Raw genomic sequence first — 21,630 nt, forward strand, 5'->3', positions numbered from 1 at the left:
GCAGAAAACAAAGCAAAAGCCATGTGTGTATAATTTTAGAGATCATCAAAGCCTAGTTAAGCTTCCCTTTAAGAACAGATTCTTCTTGATTAAATAATCAAGAGTTGACCTTCAAAGCCCTTTAAATGAAGCCCTATTTAGAAAAAGTCCATATAAATAATATCATCTTACTCTGCTCATCAGCTCTCCGTGCGCATGTGCTTACAACAGGGACCACCAGAAGCATAAATGGCTTAGACTACCGATAAGCCTCAGAGGGTGAAACCATACATCAACAGAATTAACGTAGCCCACATTATGAATCATTAGTATTAATTAACAGCTGTTCCGGGAAGAGCACAGCTCAGCTTTTAGACCTGAAGCACACAAAGCAGAGCTTTGTTTTCTTCCAAGACATTCTGTAAATGTCATGCATTCAAGACAAAGCATCCCTTTAAGGCCTGTACCAGGAACTTCACGCAGGACCCAGAATTTTGTCTGGAAACTGGAAAAGGTTGTCAAACACCAAACTTCATTTTCAAGGCTGCAGTCCCACTTTAGAACACAATCTCACCGCTTCCCAAGGAACAATTCCATGTTGCCTTTACACTCAAAGCCAGCTAAGAAACCCCTTTCCAGCTGTTTCTAATTGATCCTTTTTCTTTGTCCCACTTCTCAACTAAGACTTTGGGACCAGCACAGTTCTAGTGTTAATGGAGCCAGGTTTTCTGTCAAACCCAGCAGAGATGCCATTTTCTGGGGAAAAATACAATCCATAGGGCCATACATGAGGATTTTCACGAGTTTTCAGCACAAATCTGAGTTTTAAGGAAATTATAGGTGCTTCTACAGGTAGATAAATATTCCAAACCTGCAAAGAAAATACAGTCATCTTAGAGAGCACCTAAGTAGAGCTCAACACAATACTGAAGAACATCATTCTTCCAAGCCACGTTCCATCACAGGGGTATTTAGTACTAAAAAACTCTGCTTCTGAAGAACACAAAGGTCCATATATTTGCCACTAATTCAACAGGCAGTAGGTGATACTGTTTTCTGACTAGAATACCCGCCAAACTCTGTAGCAAGGTGGTATTTCTGGTTCTGCAACTGATTTTGTGTGTGACCTTCAGCAAATTAGTTAATACCTTTGCAAAGGTTTGAAATCCTTGCCTCAAACAAAAGTTCTTAACCTTCTGCTCTCACCAATAAATTGATGCAATGAAAATAATGCAACTCCCACCCTTACATAGCCATTTCCAAGCTTGCAGAGCAGAATACACATTTACAATTTGTCCTTTTGATAACACAGTTGTCCATCTTATGAGAAAGATCAGAATCTGTCCTACATGTTAACACACCAAGATCTGCTAAAATCATTCCTTCAGAAGCTTTCTGATGGTGGAGAAGTTATCCTTAAATAGTAAAAAGCCATAAGCATTTATAGCCTCATGAATGTTAAGTATTAATAAGTAGTTCCATTTCCAAGGTCAATATTTTTTTTAATCTCAGGATGATTCACAAAAGTGTAATCAACCCTAAATATCTCATTTTACATCCCACTTTCACTTGTGTAGCAGTGACAAGCTGTTCCATTATCTGTGCCTCACAGTGCTTCCAAATTCTGTCACAGATGCAGTAAAAGCCAGACTGACAGATATGTTCTGCTTACAGAATATACATCTTGGGAGAAAGACAGAAATTCTGTTACAGATACTAAAACTAGAAGGAAACTCAGGTGCATTTATGAATCCTGATACTTTCCTGAAAAGAAAAAGTTACTTACTATTAGTCCTAGAACCCATTATGTTGTCTGGCCAAACAATATGTCCACTCTTTCAGAGGCTTCCATATTGGAAACAGAACTACAAATTTCTACAGTGAAAAGGAACATTTTTTACCACATCCCTTTCTTGGACTTAGCATGGAAGAAAAATAATTGCTAAAGCAGCATCACAGTATACAATTTTATACATCAAAAAAGTATATATTTTCCTAGCTTTTTTCCTGCTTTTGGTTATTCAATTTTAGGATTAAAAAATAGGAGTTTCTATGACATACTCAGAGCAATGCCCAATATCTCAAACTGTTGAGAAAGAGAAACCTGTCTTTTACACACACAAAGAAGATGCACGGTTTGGAACACAATATTCACCAGAGGACATCAAGGCAAAGTTTCCAAGAAAAAGACTGACAGAGATATTGCACAAAAGTACATATATTCAGCCTAAACTTCTGCAAAAGATTCTCAAAGTTATGCAAAACCAAACATCTCACTATAGGCTTTAAAAAGCAATTTATAGTAGCAAATCAGTAAGAAATAAAATAATCGCCCAAAATTTAGAGTCTAGTTTTCTAACTTTACCAGACATCAAAACACAAGAGTCAGTTCACATAATATTTGAGAATCATTGACTGAAGACAGCCAAATTTAGGTTTGTTCGCTAAATCCAATACATTTTTTAAACATGTAATTCCTTACTTTTGTGAAACTGAAAGTTACATACTTTACGGATCTAAAATCCGAGGTAGCCTTCTTCAATTATAATCAGGCATATTCAGTTATTTCGAGAAGTATATTCCACTGGATTCTACAAATTCTTTTCATTGAAGACTACTGGATGAGATGCATATTACAATTTGAAAATACATTCACATTTCATCAGCTTTCACATATTTTTTAAAAAATTCAATTGCTTGAAGAATGGTGCCAGAACTCCCTAAATACAGCCAAAGGCATAATCTTTTCAGCATAATGCTACAGCAGTTGGAAATACAGAATAAGAATTATCCACTTGCTAATTTCATCTAATCTAATAAGTATTCATTTAAATTGTTCTCTTAATGTAACAAGACATGTGAGGTACATTTCAGTATGCAGCTGTCTATAGGAAAAAAAAAGATTTCTATAAGAATATGTATCTATGCAGACCTTTCATTGACACACCACCAGCAGAATTCATTCTTCACCCCGTCAGGAATGTTGACCTTCACTGTCAGGATCTTCAGATTTTCCCCTCGGTTAATGGCCAGAATCTGAGTGCAAACATAAATGGCAGAGACAGATGACACACAAAATATCCAAAAGATAAACTTATCAACATTTGTGTACGCACTTGCTTGACATTCTGTAGCAAATCATGATGGTGGTACAGTAAATCAGTTCACAAAGTACATGTGCAGATAACATCCACAATTTAAAACACTGATTAATTAATGCTGTACCAAAATAAATCATACATTTTTCTTGGAGTCTGCAATCTCAAAATCCAGTTTATCTTAAACACACTTACAATACAAGTCAGCATGAATTTAGTGGGTGGAATAATTTTGTTCAATAACCTAAATTAAAACTCATGAATTGAAAAGTGATTCCAACCAGAACTAGAAATTTGAAAGGGAAAAAGTTGGTCCTATGCTTCAGGCTTCATTCTTCTTCCCAAGATCAATCCAAATTTAAAATTAATTATGAATCAGAACTTGTGACACAAAAGTAAACAGCTTAATTTGAAAGAGGACAAATTCAAAGTTTTTCACACCTAGTTCATAAGTAGCAGAAAATAGTGTAGATACACTCTTTACATTAACACTCCAGCTGTAAAAACTATGGACATACTTCTGGCATAGTCTTGTGTACACAACTGCATATTCATGATCTAAAGCTACATCTGTTCGCACACGCGCTGTCTGCATACAGAGTTTGAGTTGAAATGAATGTTTGTGGCGCTACATTTACAACCAGGATCACAATACGAGTGGTGGATCCTGGAGGATACTGGTGGGCAGCTACTACCCAATCTCACCATGAAGACATTGAATGTTCACCTGAAGTAGGCCCTATAATACTAAGAAAGCTCATTCACCAAGGGATTTTAGAAACAGAATAATAGTTAGAAGCACCTACAAATAAAAACCTCACCGTTTTAGATTTGATTTTCCCTTCCAAAATATTTTAAAAGTGAAAAAATTTAAAAAAACTGCCAGAAGTTGACATTCCTGTATGACTACACATGTTGCTGTATGTAGCAGGCCCTGAGCACTGTCACAACAGAGCATTATGTGTCAATCATGAACTTTAATTCAATCACTAGCTAACTCAGACATGTCACATATGTTAAATACAATGGTTTAAAATGACTCCAGGACATAGTACCAATTTATATTCCTCAGCCTTACTGCTCCTGTGACATACCAGGCCTGACATATCATTGAACAACAAAGCTAATAATAAAGATTGCATGTGAAATATTATAGCATCTGGTACCTTGACTGCCAAAGCAAATGTTTTCATGTAGAGATTAGAAAGACAGATTTTAACAAATCAAATGCTTTCATGTTTATTCTGATTTTATTTTTAAAAAAGAGAGAAAGTTAAATGTCAAGCTAAAACAAAATCAAAATGATGCTCATGACAGAAAATGTATCTGAGAATTATAATGTCATTATTCAGTACACCATTAGCAGCGTCAATATTTGCATCACATTTTGTTTCCTGGCACTACATTCCCAGAATGTGTCAGTCACCTGAACTTAAACCAGCTGTATTGCAGTCACTAATATTACTTAAATTTTCATTCTTAAACAATCTCCCTATCCTGTTCCAAGCAATACGTGCTCAGAGAAGAATTATCATCTAAGAAATAATCAATTAAGAAAGTACTTACTAACTTTCTCCCCCTAACATAATGAAGGTTTGGTTTTTGGTGGTTTTGTTGCTTATTTTCATACAAAGCAATTTTTCAGTTCTGGAAAAAGACTGTTTTTATGTAAGACTGGAAAAGATCCAGAGAAAGGGTTAATAAAAACAACATACATTTTTCAGAGAAAGCAAGAACAATAATTTGATCTAGTCACAAGATTCATCAAACCTTATTCTGTTTATCAGAAAAATACAACATCCTTCATTTTGCACAGTTCTCTTCTACATTGCAGACTTACTCAGACTCACTGAATAAGTTTTGCCAAGGACTTTAAATTCCAGTTCCTTTTTAAATGGAGCACTTGCCTCAACCATTACACTTTATTCATGAATTCTTTTCCTCCCACCAATTCAGTCAGTCATCTCCAAACAGAGGAAAGCAAGCCCAAGGCATACACACTGAATGGTGTTTAACTTCCATGAAAGCTAGAGTAGAGTTAGGGTTGTACACAGACCTTTAAGATCGCTAGCACTTCCATACTCGGGCAACAACCATTTTCAGCACAGTATTTTATGGAACCCTCTATTTGCAAGTCTGCAAAAGAAGTGATCCAAAGCTGACTGCTACTTTTGCCTCCAGCTAAACACATTGAGAACACTTGTCTGTGCACAGCCACCAAAGGAGCCGAGAAGGTCTTCAAAACAGTTGGTTTTGCAAGTGTTCTTCAAAGAGCTATTTAACCTGAATTAAATTTTATAAATCCCTCCAAGTTTCAGGCTTCCCTGTATCTTCTTTTTTTTTTTTAAACGTATAACCGTCTTTTAAAAATCCTGAACCAAACCACAGAATTTCTTCACCTGAAGACATCTACACCTCTCCCAAAGCATATTCAAGACCACATTTTTAACCAGCTTTTTAAATGCAGAAAATGAGTATTTCTTCAAAGTCTTAGGTGAGGTAGAGACTGAAGACTTCTAGGTATTAAAATGGATGGTTATAACCCAAGAAAATTAAAGAGAAAAAAAATGGTCACTTGCATCAGCAGGGTAGTAAAGTTGGGTAATAAAGAAATCGAAAGATATGAGAATGAAAGTACAGTACTAGGGCTTAAGCTTAGGGAAGAAATGACAGATAGAGAAAACACTATTTCTTATTTCATCATCAAAACACAAAAGGGAGACAAAGAACGGAACTGGTAAACTAACAGAACGGAAAAATAACAAACATCACAGGAATGAGAAGTTACAGTATTTTTACACAACAGAACTGCAAACCTCACATGTCAGAAATGATAATAAAATGCATTTTTTCCTCAACTAGTACAAAAGAATCCTGACATACCTTAGGCCATGAAACCTCACTGAAGCACAAATAACTCAGATTTTTAAGATTCATAATAGAGAAATATGCAATGTGTTAGAATAGTCAATAGCAGTAATATACAGATGAAAGCCAACACGCAAGAGTGCAAAAGCATCCTGCGATTACAAGGCCATCAGCTGCAAGAACAGTTGTTATTCATTCACTGGAGAGCCAGAATGGGAAAAGAAAGAGGCATTAAGGTTAGTGACAGACACAAGGAGAAATAAACCAAAACATGTCCAGTTGATCTTCACATCAAACTAAGGACACATCCTGCAGCCACATGGTCAGAGTGCTGACCAGGTTTGGTAATTTTGGTTTCTGGCCTTGGCTGTAGCTAATCAACGGTTTTCCTTATATAAAACAGAAATGAAGGATGTCTCGGACAAGAAATAAATCATACCATCATCCCACAAAACACTTGTGCACCCGATACATGTTGAATATCTCCATATTCACCACTCTCAGTGCAGGAAAAACTAAACAGTCTTTGACAGCCTAAGTGTTCATTCAGCAGTAAAGCACCCAAAGAAAAATCCATACCGCACAACACTTAATCTCCTGGTGAATCCACAAATCTTTGTGATATGTCACCATAGCAGTTTTATATTGCTCTGCTGACTTCTTCAGACCCTCTAGAAGCACATTTTCACCAAATAATTATCAAATTATTGGGGAGGGGAGGAAGAGAGTTAAAAATTAGCCCATTTATGTTGCTAAATATTTTTTGCAACAAACTCCTTTTAACACATGCCAGAAAATTTTTTATTAATTCAAAATATCGCACTGTTTTAAAATAGCAAGCAGAGCAAAAATGCGATCATATCATAGATATAAGAGACATAGCATTTTGCTGTAAAATAAGGCAGCCTTCTGAAGGAAAAGGACACTTGCGGGTGGACATGGGTCTTTTTTGTGGTTGTTTTTTGTGTGTGTTTTGTTTTTTGTTTGGTTGGTTGGGTTTAGTTTGTTTGTTTTATTTAGCTTGGGGTTTTAGTTTGTGTGGTTTTGGCTTTTCGTTTTTGTTTTGTTTCTCTTGGTGATTAGCGCAATGGTCTTAACAGTTGCATTGAGCGCATCACACTTCAGCCTTTGAGCATCAGTAACAGGGTTAGGCAAGCTATCAAGGCATCAACCAGTAAGTTTGTCTTGTCCCTCATTTCTTTTTCTAGGCATATAGGCCTAGGCTTGGGGCTTAGGATAACGAAAGATACTTCACAGAAGGTAATAGGGATGACTTGCAAAACAAACTCGTTGTCGGGATAGTGCATGGGATGTTCCCCTAAACTGATTTTATAGGTCACCTTTAATTTAATTTTTCTGCATCCTTCCCTGGTACTTCTCACCAGTTTCACCTGACAGGTTTAGCATCAAATGGCTCAGAACACTCCAACTCAGTGCTGAAGCAAACACCCAAAAGAAACAAAGAATAAGTTTATCCAAGTTCACTTCCAATACTTACCCTCCAACCACACAGCTTCCACTATTACGCCACTCCTAAACACCATAAATTATCGCTTAGCCTCTATCCACCTCCTGACAATGCTATGCAAAAGGGATGGCAGGGCACATGCTAAAATAAATCACACCAGTATTGAAATCTCTGATACATAAACTATTATAAATATTTGTTTAGTGAGAATTAATTAGGCATACTAAACAACCAGTCCTTTGTTCAGCTTCTTGGGACAGATTAATAGCTTAATCCTGCATTTCAAGAATTTGGAAGTCTCTATTACCTTTGATAACTGAAAAGCAAAATCAAGTATTTTTGGAACCAGATTTAAGCAACAAAATTGAAAAGCAAAGCCACCTTTGCTGTAGCTAAAATTCAAAGAAAAAAATTTGTAGATGTACCTGATGATGCTGAATATTCTTTACATTACAAGAAAACTCATGGTACAGTTGGAATTTATCAATATCTTTTTCATTTCCACTTTTGGATGACACTTTTGCCAAGGCTGACTGGATACAAATGTACCTTTGCTGACATCTGAATAAAAGAAACAAATGTTAATAAGGTATTTCAGCACAAAACTTGTTACAAGTCATTAATGCTTGTGTTGAATAAAAATGAAGTTTGGAGTGTGCCCAATTACAAGTTATGTTAACTCTAATTACCTGCAGAACTATATTACATATCTTAATACTAAGACTGAGATATAATGACTGGAACATAACAAGGGAAGAAATTCAAGCAGTTCTCAGAAAAAGCTGAACACAGCCCTTCTCCTAAAGGGAATGGATACACAAAAGCCACCATCTTCACTTCAGTTTGGTCAGTTATTGGTTCAACTTCACAAAACAAATTTTGAGAAGTTGCAAAAAAGCTATAGTAATTACCTATTTTACACAAATGCAGCCTCTCTCTTGAATGTACCCAGCTTCAGAATTTATCTCTTGCTTTGAGCATTTAACAGGCATAAAAGTTATTATTTTTAGGAGTAACTGGGATCTCGAACAGATAGCTTCCTGAACGCTCCTCATGATCATTATACACACAACACACTTTAGACCCATAGGATACATTTGTAGAGCACTGTGTATCCAATTAAGAAGCTTCCAGCGGTCAGCAGAATGCAAGTGATAGTCTGGTAGTGGCAGCACATTCTTTACAAAACATTCCCCGTGTTGAAATTATCACATTACTGTGCTCTAGCCTTTTGATGAAGTTGGCTATTACTTCTGATAAATAGCAAACAAGTGTCAACAAAACAGAACTGAGCTGATTCAAGCCAACACCGCATGCTCCCAAGGAGGTACCTGCTCTTCAATAACCCTGCTCTCTGGCCCAGATGGTACACAGCAGAGGAAAAAATAATAACAAGCAGCTATTACTCTGTCACACCAACCTCACAGACATGACAACCTTGAAGTCATTATGTAATGCAAGAAAACTTAAATTCAGTTAACACAGTCAAAGGATCAGTAACCCCTGCTTTAAAGGCAGTCACATTTATTTGCCTTATTAACTATCAATGCCAAAATCAACCAGCACTGCATGCTATTACACTGAGTGGTGTCAAGCAGTAAATATTGGAGCAACAGCTCAAGCAGATGCACCTCCGAAAAGTTACAGCTTGAAGGAAGCACAAGGAAAAAAAGCTTTCCCTTATAGATCAATAACTGCAGGGGAGAGCAGCTCTATATGGACCAGAGCCACAGAGAAATTTGTCAGTCTTCAGGAGCTGCAGCGTCATGCCAGGTTCACAGTAGATTTCTCCACCACTGATAGCCAGATGGGCAGAAAGGCCAAAGAACATATCTCCAGCACAAGTGAGTGAATCAATCACACAGTAACTATGTTTTCACATCATTTAAAAGAGTTAGTGATGTATCTGTACCCTAGGAGACTGAATCTTACTATGTAACACGGAAAGTTTAGAAAGCAAGAGTCCAACTTACAATTTCCTGATAAAATCCAGTGTATCTTTATCTTTAGCGAAGATGTCAGCTAAAATATGCTGTACTCCAGCCTCTACTTCCTGGATATTTGAAAGTCCTTAGAAGAAAGCACAGATAAAAATTATAAAAACTAATATGAAAAATTACTTCACACAACTGCATAGGCACTAAAAAAATACACACAAGCTGAAAGAAAACTGATACAAGATGTCTGACTGATTTGCACAAGTTTCAATGAAGAATCCTAATTCACTAAAATTTTATTAACTGAGCCTCCTTTCCAAAACATCTGAAACCATTATATTTTTCATGTGCCTTAAGTGACAAATGCAGTATCATAAGTCAAAATGACATTAAAATGAGTGAAAGATAACCATTTTTTACTTCGATGCTAACAGATCTTGACATATATGATATAAATGCATTATTTACAATAGTAAAAATGGATGTTCAAGTGTAATTTTCAAGGTTGTATTAAAACGAGCAATGACAGTCTATGGTTTTTGCTGCTGATACGGAAGCTGCCTACAATCTTTGCAGGCAATCCTGTCTTTTCCCTGTGTGATAGCTTTTACATTTCCACCAGTCTGTAGCAGGAGTTTGCACAGTGACACTTCTGAGGCCAGGGTACCCTAATTTTCTCCCATGAAATAGCAAACAGCGAAGTTACAAAACACCTCCACAGACAAAGTACTCTAGGGAGTTAATACCAGAATCATTCAATCATTCAGCTTTCCAACACACTGAAAAGAGCAGAAGTGGCACGGTATTTTCCTTGGCACAGAGGTTGAATTGGACCAGAATGAGTTGGGATTGAAATAAAACTGATGTCTTGTACTTTAAATCAATATATAACCCTGTTTCTAGCAACAGTCCATAACAAATGCTTCAGAGAGAAATGCATGAACCCTATAGCTGGCAGATGCAGCATTAACTGTCTCCTTCAATACATATTATTTTTCACTCTTCTGTCTAATGTAATACCAATAGCTTGAAAGAGCTTTATTAACACCATTAAAATAAACCTGCATAGCTCTAATAATTCATATTTGAAATGAATCCAGAGCCCTGCTTCTGATTGGGCTACAGAGTTACACAATATAAAAAAAATAAAGTTGGCCTTTTTTAAGGAGGAGAAGTTCAAGCTACCTGCCAGAAAGCAAAATAAAAATGTGAGAATAAAAATGTTATTGAATGCCTGAACCGACTAGAAGTTGAGGAATTTAGATCCTCGGATCTAAGAGTTCATGTTTCTTATGGCACAAGTAGTGTCATGTAAGAACATAAAGCTAAGGGGAATTATAAAACATGCATTATATTGCATATGATTTAAGAAGTATACATGGCAACATTAATTCTAGCAGAGGATTTGAATGAGATAGAATAAACTAAAACCAGTCAGGATTAAAGAAATAATAAAAATCAAACACCACTCACATGGGCATATTACTGTGTCCATTGCAGAACCAGCACATGCTCATGTAATTAAAGAAATATTGGACCATGCATACAACTAAAAGGAAGAACAAAGTTTTCTGGTGAGCATGTTTCCTTAACTTTCAAATATCTTGCTTTGAAACATGAACTGCTGTTTTTATTTCAGTTTATTTTTAGTATAAGATTAAAAGAATTTAAAAGAACTGAAGATTAAAATTTGATCAAAACTTTTCTGTATAGCAAATTGCTCATCCCTCTAAAAAAAAAAAAAAATCCGGTCTTATCTCAAGCTGTATATAGGCTGTCAAACTGGCTCCCAAGTTGATGAAAGCGACCCAGTTCATAGATATAAGTAATTTCTGATGTGCCTTTCAAATGAAAACCATTACATAAACCTAACCAACAGTATTTTTAGCACAAAATTGAAAATAGGTGTACTGATTTTCAAAACCTGAAATGTTTATACTGTAACAAATAGCACTTCCTTCTGAATGCACCCTAAATAATTTATTTGAACTTTCACCGTGAAGATTTTATTTTGCCTCATTAGATTCCGCCACAATTGTCAGATGTGTGGTTGGAATATGCTGCTGTATGAAGTAATGACATACGCTAAAATGTAGTAATTAAACAGCCAGAATATTTGGCAACTGATTTTCAGTGCAAAATTAGGATCATTTAATAAATAATATCTAAATAAAATAAAAGAACAACTGAAGTGGGAAGAGTAAGAGTCAGCCTCACTAAGAAGGTTCAGTACCTTTATGTTAAAAATCAAAAACTAAGTGTTGAGGCAAGGAAGAAGTGTGACTCTATTGTAACACTACACAGAAGGTTGCAGCAGTCTTTGTATTTTATTGTCAGAGATTGCCCCCTACAGATTCACCCATACCGGCATTCACAAAGAAACACAATTCTGCAGTCTGTGACAATCGTATCGTCAAAGCTCCTGCCCACATTTCAGAGATTACATCTTCTCCAAACTCTACTGTCATTCAGCAACGAGAACTCTCCTGCTCACTCCCAATCATCACGGCCAGTTTTTACTAAGATACGTTTTGATGGGTGATGTTTACTTCAGCACATAGTACAAGCATAAGCCCCTTGTACAATCAGCACCGAATCTTCAGTACCGAAATAAGAGGAGAAATCTCAGGGGTGCAGTGCAGTTCCCTCTGTCTTACCAGTAAACACAGATGTCAACTATAACATCTCCAGCCTTCTGTCTCCTGTATACCAGAATTATTACTATTTACAACATAAAAAGACAGGAAAGGTTGAAGAGCCATGGCATTAAATGTAGACCCTTACCACACATTGATAAATAATTCTTGAATTTAAAATAGTGTGCATAATTTCCAGCAACGTAAGATCAAAGTAATTCCCCTTTTAAAACATTTTCAGACATTTAGGACATAACTGCTGATAGAAGCAGAGCACTCACCTTTGGTATTGGGTCTAACGTAAGAAAAAAGATTGAGTTCCATAGGATTCTGCAGGAGCGAGAGAGCAGCAGGTTCTAATCCCAGCTGCTTGGCCCTCTGGGCCTTGGTGCCTTTACTCCCAGTTTTATATGGTGCAGACTTAAAACAAACAAAAACCACAGTTATTAAAAGGCAAGGAAATATCTCAGTCATGCTATGTACTTTGCATTATACACTATTTAGTTACCCAAGGTTATATTTAAACTAAGGATGATCTGAAAAAGACTAGTGTACTGACCACATGGTCTAATTCTTCCAAAGTTCTACAATTTAATAATGATGTCAATAGGCATCCAGATAATTTCCCTTCTTTCTTCAGCTTCTGTATCATTGTATGTGTCTTCTTTGCAACAGTACTAAAATGTAAGAGATTGATATTAACAGTCACATTTCACAGTGGACTAAACCAGCTATTGATTGTGAACTTGTTTATTACACTGCTGAAGCTCTCTGAAATCCCTGAAGATTGTACCTCATGCTAATCCTCAGCAAACCAAGTTTGATAACCCAAAAGAGTTTCTATTATTCTTTCTCTGATTAGTTCAAAATGGTATTAAAATATCTTCTGGTAGCTTTAGGAAAAATCATCAAACAATACTGACAGCCATTACTGCTATATACATTTTTGCAAGATTACTGGCCCAGAAGCCAAATGAAAAGGACCTAAACTACGTCCACATTGATGAGCATTTACAGCTGTAATTCATAACAAGATAGTTCTGCAGCATCAAATACAGGGTACCCAATTTTAAACTCTTAGACCTCCACTAAGTTAGAGTAAATGGGGTTATGGGTACAGTAAATGGGGTTATGTCAGGCTGGTAAACAGTCACTAGTGGGGTTTTGCAGGGATCCGTCTTAGGGTCAGCGCTCTTCAATGTCTTCATAAATTACTTGGACACAGGACTTGAGAGAACACCAAGTAAGTTCAACGATGAAAAAAATCGGTAGGAGTTGTTGACACTCTCAAGGGCAGAGAGGCCCTACAGAGGGATCTGGACAAACTGGAGAACTGAGCAATCACCAACCATGTGAAGTTCAACAAGTGCAAGTGCCGCATTTTGCATCTGGGACATGGCAACTCTGGTTGTACACACAGTCCGGGGGATGAGATGCTGGAGACGAGCTCTGCGGAGAGGAATCTGGGGGTTCTGGTCAATGGCAAGTTGAACATGGGCCAAGAGCGTCCATGGCAGCCAAGAGGGCCAACCTGTCCTGAGTGCATCCAGCACAGCATTGCGGGCCGGGCAGGGAGGTGATTGTCCCGCTCTGCTCTGCACTGGTGCGGCCTCACCTGGAGCACTGGGTGCAGTCCTGGGCGCCACAGGATAAAAAGGATATAAAGCTACTGGAGAGTGTCCACAGGAGGGCTACAAAGGTGGTGATAGGTTTAGAGAGGAAGCCATATGAGTGGCGGCTGAAGTCACTTGTTTTGTTCAGCCTGGAGGAGACTGAGGGGAGACCTCATGGTGGCTACAGCTTCCTCACAAGGGGAGGAGGAGGGGCAGGAGCTGATCTCTTTAGCAACCAATGACAGAACCTGAGGGAATGTCAGGAAGATGTGCCAGGGGAGGTTTAGGTTGGACATTGGGAAAAGGTTCTTCACCCAGAGGGTGGTGGAACACTGGAACAGGCTCCCCAGGGAGGTGCCACGGCCCCAAGCCTGACAGTGTTCAAGAAGAGACTGGACAAGCCCTCAGACACATGGTGTGAACTGTGGGGTTGTCCTGTGCATGGACAGGAGTTGGACTCAATGATCCTTGTAGGTCCCTTCCAACTCAGGACATTCTATGGCATGTAACTCCATGGCAATAAGATATCTGTGAGCAACTACAAGCAGCATTTTGTTATGATTTAAATTACTTGTTCAGACAAGAACTCTCTCAAGGCACCTTCGCTCTTTGAAAAGAATCTCTTGTTAGGGGATAGCAGGGAGTACAAGGAGGAAACCACTATATTGACAAAACAGCTGGTAAGTCTGTTCCCTTGCCCTCTCAAGAACACAAAGCCACCCAAAAGCAAGCAGACACTTGTTACCTACCTCCCCCCAGATTAATATTAACTAACTTACCGCAGCTCTTCCAATGTTTGCTGCACTTCTCGTAAAGCATCAGCCTCCAGATTATTGATGAGCTCTTTTCGGTACCGGGCAATAAAAGGAATTGTGTTTTCTTCTTGAAAGAGGCGAATTAAGTTTGCACATACCCATGGTTCAACATTCGTTATTTCTGACAAGGCCTGTCAGAAGAAAAAAAAAAAAAAAATCAAAAACCAAAACACAAACTAATAAAACATTTAAGAAAGGTGATAGACTGCTTTAAACAGCCTCTCACTCAAAGTTCAAAACCACCCCCAAAATATTATGCCAGCCAGCAGGGACTACTGTCCTCCTTAAGACAGGCTGCCCGGCTTCCCATGCATCTAGCCACCACACTCAGGACTTCGGAAAGATGTGAACCAACCAGTGGTTCCAGAAACTTGTAGCTACAGAAAAAACAGACAGAAAGGAATGCCTCTTGGGAACAACAACAAAACAAATGAACAAAACCAACAATAAAACACAACACAGACTACAAGCTGCACATGGCACCTCAGAGAACTTGGATCTTTGTTTTTTTTTTTTTTAAACCAACACTGACATACCTCATGGTTAAACAAAATAAACAAAACCCACAAACCCAAAGCTGACCCAAATCCCACTCCACTGGTAGTTGGAAATCAGCATGACATTACTAAAGGTTTTAAGGTGAACCAAGCCTCACAAAGTTAAACATCATTTTGTAAAGATAAAGTTACATTGTATTAACATGGAATTGGGACAAACTATTTAAGTTCTGTAACATTTTAACTATCACAGTTTGTTCCTACTTTGCTAGAGTCAGTCCCATAGACAGCTGATTTAAAAGGCTCTCAGAAGTTTTATTCTGAAGCCTAAAAATATAACAACTACTGCACACTCACATTCACTGCTTTTAGAGTAGCAATACATAAAGATCAAATTCTCTGTCTGCATTTCCAGGAATATTTTAGAAAATTCAGGAACAAAATTTTACACCTTTCTTAAGCAGTCAGTACTGAAGATGATGAATAGACTGTCCAATCTATTCCCATTCTGTTCGTATTAAAATCTACCCAGCCTCCCAGAAGAGGAGCTACCCTAAAACTGTCTTCACCTGAACAGCTTCAAAGTTAACATCCTACAAAACCAAAGACAATATCTCCCTTGATGTCACGGTTGTCTCAAGAATGCAATCTCTTCCTTGATGGTAAATGGATATGCGCTCCCAAACGAGACTCCACAACGAAATGATCCACACTAGCTAAATCTTAAATTCCAAAACTGCGGACACAGAGATCCCAAGCCTTTCAGCATCCCCTCCTGCAGGAGTTTCTGTTGACTATATCCACAAAAACCCCACGTGCTGATACAAAGGAAATGTCAGGCAAGCTTTGTATTAATGATTGTCTAGGTCACATACTAGAATAAAGTTTGAAGTTTTAAGAGTTACCAAGCAACATTTACATTTATACATGTACTATGACAATTTAAACAGAGGTTAAATGACTACTTAACAGCACAATGACTCCAACTGACGTCAAGAGGACTGAAATTGCACATTAAGATTCTAAGTCATAATTATGTAGAAAATCGGTTCATTGATACTTCAGAAAAGGAAAAGATCTCATACCTGTACAATATCCCAGTTCATTTCAAATTCTTCTTTTATTTTGTTGCCTCCTAGACTTTTAACTGGTTTTCCTTCAGGACACGTAGTCGACTTAATCTTTTTAAAAGGTGGTTCACTCAATGCAAAATCCTCCTCAGATTTCTCATGTTTCACTTGATTTCCCTCTACAGGAACACTTGTTGATGGTTTTTCATCACTCTCTAAACTGTTTCTGTTCTTCGCGTGGAATGAATTTATTTCCATTTTTTTAGGCACTTCTGTGTTTTTATTTGAAGTTTTTGGCTTAGTGCCTACATGTTCTTCCTTAGGTTTTAGAAGCTGCATTTTATTATCTTCTGCAGGAACAATAGGCAAGGATACATCCTACCAGAAAGGTATTGAAACCATGTTAAGCATTGACTATCAGAAACTGGTTCAACATTTCAATTTAAACATAGGAAGACTTGATACTAGGCATGATTTTCCCAAATGATGCCTCTGACTGGCAGGAAAATGCCAAGTAACCTGCAATATGATATCTTGCATGGAGGAAATGATGCAAACATACTCAGTACAACTGTGATTTGAAAGATTAAATAACATTATCCAGAAAAGACTTCAACTGGGCTCTCCTTCAGAAGACATAAGCCTACAGCCCTTGCCTCCACCCATCTCAACAAAACACGGCACAGTCAGGTAGAGAAGCACTCTTTTAATGAAGTGCTGGGTCCTGCACAGGAACTGGAACTGAGATTTGGTTTGCTAAGCTACTCTCTAACCTTGGACAAGCCACACCTTCTTCCCTCAATTTCCCCAGGGATCTTCAGAGATCAAGAATGTTTTTCTCAATATGCCACATATGTCAAAACATTCAGAAACATTAGTATAAACCAGGACTGGCTTCTGTCATGACCTGACATCTGATGTTAATCTGTGACAGAAGTAACTAACTTCCGACAGAAGTGCATCTTATATTCTTCATAATCAAACCGTGATCCTTACTGGTCAAACAGCCATGCAAGGAAACATAAGTACGGGCCTTGTTTTTGCTGTGGTACCCAGCTGGTGAAAATGTAGAAGACATCAAAGGTGGAACACAGAAACCAGAGATATTAGAGTGTTTGGTTTTAATTACAGAAAGAAGAGAGGTATTTATTTATTTTTGTTGTTGAAAGAAATCTCCAGGGAAAACCATGTCCCATTATCAATCGCCAAAATTTTAAAGGGGGGCCCTCAGATCTGAGACACTTAAATACATAACAAAACCATGCCTATCAAATGCATTGAATATTCACCGCAACAGTGGAATCAGATGAGCTGATCGGACTCACACAACTGAGCAAACCAGAGCTGGAAAAATTTTGCTCCTATTACTTGCCAACCACAGTTAATTAAATGTCTCTTTCTTACAGATACTCACCATTTCCTCTTTTATTTCTACTTTTTTGACCTTTTTTCTGGTCACAGCTGATTGTGGAGAAGCAACTTTCTTAGTTTTTGTTTCATTTTTCTTCGGCAACCGAGGTCTCTTGGCAATTTTGCTTTTTGGCTCCCATTCCTCCTCTTCTTCCTCTGATTCAGAGCTCCTGAAAAACAAACGAGTAAACAATACTGCTTATGAGAAGAATAATTAAAAAAATACATAAGCAAGTCTGTCTCAGAGTTTTCTGGCATGAAAGGAAGCGAGCAGGAAAATTTACTAGAAAGGTAGGTAGACTCAACAAATACAAGTCTTTCATGCTGTTGCAGAGCTAACGGCTGGTCACCTGTTTCTGTTTGTACAACTGGCAATACAGTTTCACATTATCTTCACTGTAAGCATGAAGAGCATAGGTAATTCATGGTTTATAACTGAAATTCTGTGCACTAAAACTTTTTAAAACAACCTCACGTTTAGCATAAGCCTTTAAAAAGAGTGCTAAGGAAAACAGTAATCTTACGAATTGGGAAGTGAAGGTAGTTCATCTTCTGACGTATAGGTTTTGGCTTCAGATTTCACCCTCCTGGGTAGAGATGACATCTGAAACAGAGGCAAGAAGAGAGAAATAGAACATTACGTTGAAGTTGTATCTCTTCTTCAGCCCTTTAAGTCACTGTCAAGTGTGCCCTCATAATGTCTTCACCAATTAAAAAAGTTTCCTCTAGAGCAAGTTCGATTTCTTAGTATCCAAGAATTTAGGCCACAGTAGCATACGTTCAACAACCTTTTCAACTACGCAAACAGACAAATGAGCACTATAGCCTCTCAAATTATTTTTCTCTTCAAATGGATGCAATTATTTGGCTTGCATGTAATGCTATCCTAGCAAGAACAGTACTGGTTCTCAGGCATATTATTGCGTGTCACTTATATACTGTGCCAGGCTTTCCTCAATCAACCTAAAAAGCAGAGAAAATAAAATTAAGATCTAGTAAACTGAGCTTGCATATGGTTTTGATGGGAAGAGGACTACAAGATTTTCTATTTTGATCTAGAATTTCACCTTTAAAGACTATCCGTTGCTTGGTCCCTTCCAATCCCTCACATTCTGTGAAAACCAACGATTTTGAAAGAGCTGCTCATTAGCACATAGAAAGTATATAAAACAATTACCAAAGGTAAAAAAGAAAGGCACCGACTCTCTCCTGACACAAGACTCATTTCAGTTAATCAGTTATAGAATTTTTGGCAATGGTTGGGTCCATGAATTTCAATAATCATATTTTGCAGTTTTAGTTAAGAGAATTTCAGGTACACTCAAAATTTTACCTGCCAGAAAATTAGAATTAAAAAACTAAACTAAAAAACATCAAAACCTTAAAGCATTTCTATAACTGTAAAATTCATAAACATATCTTACCTATATCTGGCACAATCCAATCATTCTTCGAGTTCTATTCTCCAGCTCTGGTACCTAAAAATACTTCTTGCACTTTGATGCAGCCTTATCACTGTGATGCAAGCCTTAAAGCCCCACATTTGCACATACAAATGGGTTAAGTGTTTTGCAAAGCATCATTTAAGTCAAGGGCGAAACGCTCTTTAATTCAGCTTCATTCTGTCCTCTGTTCAAGCACTAGAAGCATAGCTGTTGTTACAAATGGCTTTCAGCAAGCTTTTCGTGCAAAGCAGTACCAGAATTTAAGTGAACATTTTCAGCATCACAGTGGAAGGACTATTGAGGCTCACATGAAACAGCACCAGCTTGCTTACAAAACACTTTCTTGTAGCAATCACCATGGTCAGTAACAGGTCAGCATTTCTCTGCTGTTCCACTGACTGAAATTCCATTATGTGACTGGTAAGAACAAAGGTCTACCACAGGAAAACAGAAATCTTCACAGAACACAAAAACAAAAAAAAAAACCAACCAAAAAAAACCAACCAACCAAAAAAAACCAACCAACCAAAAAAAACCAACCAACCAAAAAAAACCAACCAACCAAAAAAAACCAACCAACCAAACAAAACCAACCAACCAAACAAAACCAACCAACCAAACAAAACCAACCAACCAAACAAAACCAACCAACCAAACAAAACCAACCAACCAAACAAAACCAACCAACCAAACAAAACCAACCAACCAAACAAAACCAACCAACCAAACAAAACCAACCAACCAAACAAAACCAACCAACCAAACAAAACCAACCAACCAAACAAACAAAACCAACCAACCAAACAAACAAAACCAACCAACCAAACAAACAAAACCAACCAACCAAACAAACAAAACCAACCAACCAAACAAACAAAACCAACCAACCAAACAAACAAAACCAACCAACCAAACAAACAAAACCAACCAACCAAACAAACAAAAAAAACCAACCAAACAAACAAAAAAAACCAACCAAACAAACAAAAAAAACCAACCAAACAAACAAAAAAAACCAACCAAACAAACAAAAAAAACCAACCAAACAAACAAAAAAAACCAACCAAACAAACAAAAAAAACCAACCAAACAAACAAAAAAAACCAACCAAACAAACAAAAAAAACCAACCAAACAAACAAAAAAAACCAACCAAACAAACAAAAAAAACCAACCAAACAAACAAACAAAAAAAAAACAAACAAAAAAAACCCACACATTACACACCTTATTAGCTTCCCAGGTGACTTTTCACTGTCAGTTCTGAGACACCTGCAACTTCAACCAGCCACTCCACTTCTTTTTTCCTTTGCTCTTTACAGCTGAATGGTCACTATGATAGTCTCGCATTAATTATATATTTATTCCCATTACCTCAGAGGCATGAAAATAACATTTTCATTCTAGACTGTACTTTAATCTGTGAATGGAAGAAACAAACAAACATTATTCATGTTTGCAACATCAAGATTCCCAGAATTAGGTATCACCTGAGCCAGATGGATCCCTGATCCACTTTTTGCAGGCATTGGGACACTTTTCATGTGGTTAGATCTCACAGTTTTCTCCGTTTTCAAACCAGCTGTTTAGCTTACAGTATCATTATCAGTCATGCTTCTTCAACTAAACCAACTAGGTGGCTGGGTTTTTTAGTATTCCAAGCAATTCTGGAAACTTCCCTGTCAGTTTTATACACTCAGCGTAACACCATGATCATTTTGGGACGTACCCAAAAGCCTCATCTGGAAGGTCTTTTTTCTGCTAATCTTTCCCTCTCACCTCAAGTGGTCAAGGACATGGTCTCAAAATATCTCAACATTTTTTTTGTTATATTAAGTAAGATTATACAGTAAGGTTTATTCTTGCCATCAAGCTAATCACACTTCTTGCCATCCAACACTGGTGACTGATTTAAATCTTTGTATCAGCGTAAGAACAGAAGATTTAGCTCCTAGGTGGCATTTCCACATTATTCGTGAAAGATTAGTATCTGCTCCTACATCCTTAAGGCTGAGTCTACTCGTCTTCATACAATGCACTGAATGAAGCAGAATTAATAGAAAAATGGCATAGGAAAGCAAGAAATAGAATAGAAAGTTATATGTAGTAAGGTTAAGTATAGGACACTTCAGTGTTTGTGTTTTTTCTTTTGATTTCTTGGATTTCCCATTTTTAAAAATTACATCATCTTTTCAGTGTTTGTTACAGTCCTTCAGAAAGCTGAAGTAGCATCAAACACATTTGATCCAGAAGATCAAAGAAGACAAAGACAGAATCTGTCCTGTCCCACTCACCAATATTGTGTCAGTTTTTGCAAGTATGTATTGAGTTGGGATTTGCTTCAGATACATGAAGTCCAACTTCACACGTATTATTCATCTACTAAATTTTCATGCGAAGAGTGGTAACTTTGTTCCTAAAGGCTTTTGTATCTGTGCTTAATTTGAATAAAGGCATGATGTGAACTTAAAGCACAAAACTTATTTCAGGATAACTCTGCATGAACAGACAAGTGATGGTCAGAAGCAAAATGGAATTCTCCAGCTCAAAATAAAAGTGAGATGAATATCAAACAAGGCGAAAAAAAAAAAAGTCAAGTTATTTCACTGTGAGGTGGGGCCAAGCCATAACCACATCCCCTTCTAATAATGTATATACTAAACTGTGCTTCATATTTGTTGAAAAATAATCTTGCAGTTGCTATATATATTCCTTTTGTTTACAAATAATATTTTTTTTTCTTCAGATCCACAAAAGTACTTCTGATTTGATTCCAAACTGCCAGACAGCTCTCT

At 37.4% G+C, this 21,630-nt stretch overlaps 1 protein-coding gene across 2 annotated transcripts in view; it reads right to left on the minus strand.

Annotated features, from left to right (window-relative positions):
- Positions 1-21,630, minus strand: part of SRBD1 (S1 RNA binding domain 1) — a 130,822-nt gene that overhangs the window by 104,669 nt on the left and 4,523 nt on the right. For both annotated transcript variants that reach the window (XM_071806090.1, XM_071806091.1), the window contains 10 exons: positions 20,063-20,255; positions 17,916-17,995; positions 17,396-17,561; positions 15,997-16,359; positions 14,379-14,545; positions 12,546-12,663; positions 12,268-12,406; positions 9,387-9,483; positions 7,839-7,974; positions 2,912-3,015 (listed from right to left, as the gene is read on the minus strand). In XM_071806090.1, the coding sequence (XP_071662191.1) occupies positions 2,912-3,015; positions 7,839-7,974; positions 9,387-9,483; positions 12,268-12,406; positions 12,546-12,663; positions 14,379-14,545; positions 15,997-16,359; positions 17,396-17,561; positions 17,916-17,995 (1,370 nt within the window). In that variant the 5' untranslated portion in view covers positions 20,063-20,255. The remainder of the gene's footprint in view (positions 1-2,911; positions 3,016-7,838; positions 7,975-9,386; positions 9,484-12,267; positions 12,407-12,545; positions 12,664-14,378; positions 14,546-15,996; positions 16,360-17,395; positions 17,562-17,915; positions 17,996-20,062; positions 20,256-21,630) is intronic.

Source organism: Patagioenas fasciata, chromosome 3, assembly GCF_037038585.1.
Source record: "Patagioenas fasciata isolate bPatFas1 chromosome 3, bPatFas1.hap1, whole genome shotgun sequence".
In the NCBI taxonomy this organism is placed as follows: domain Eukaryota; kingdom Metazoa; phylum Chordata; class Aves; order Columbiformes; family Columbidae; genus Patagioenas; species Patagioenas fasciata.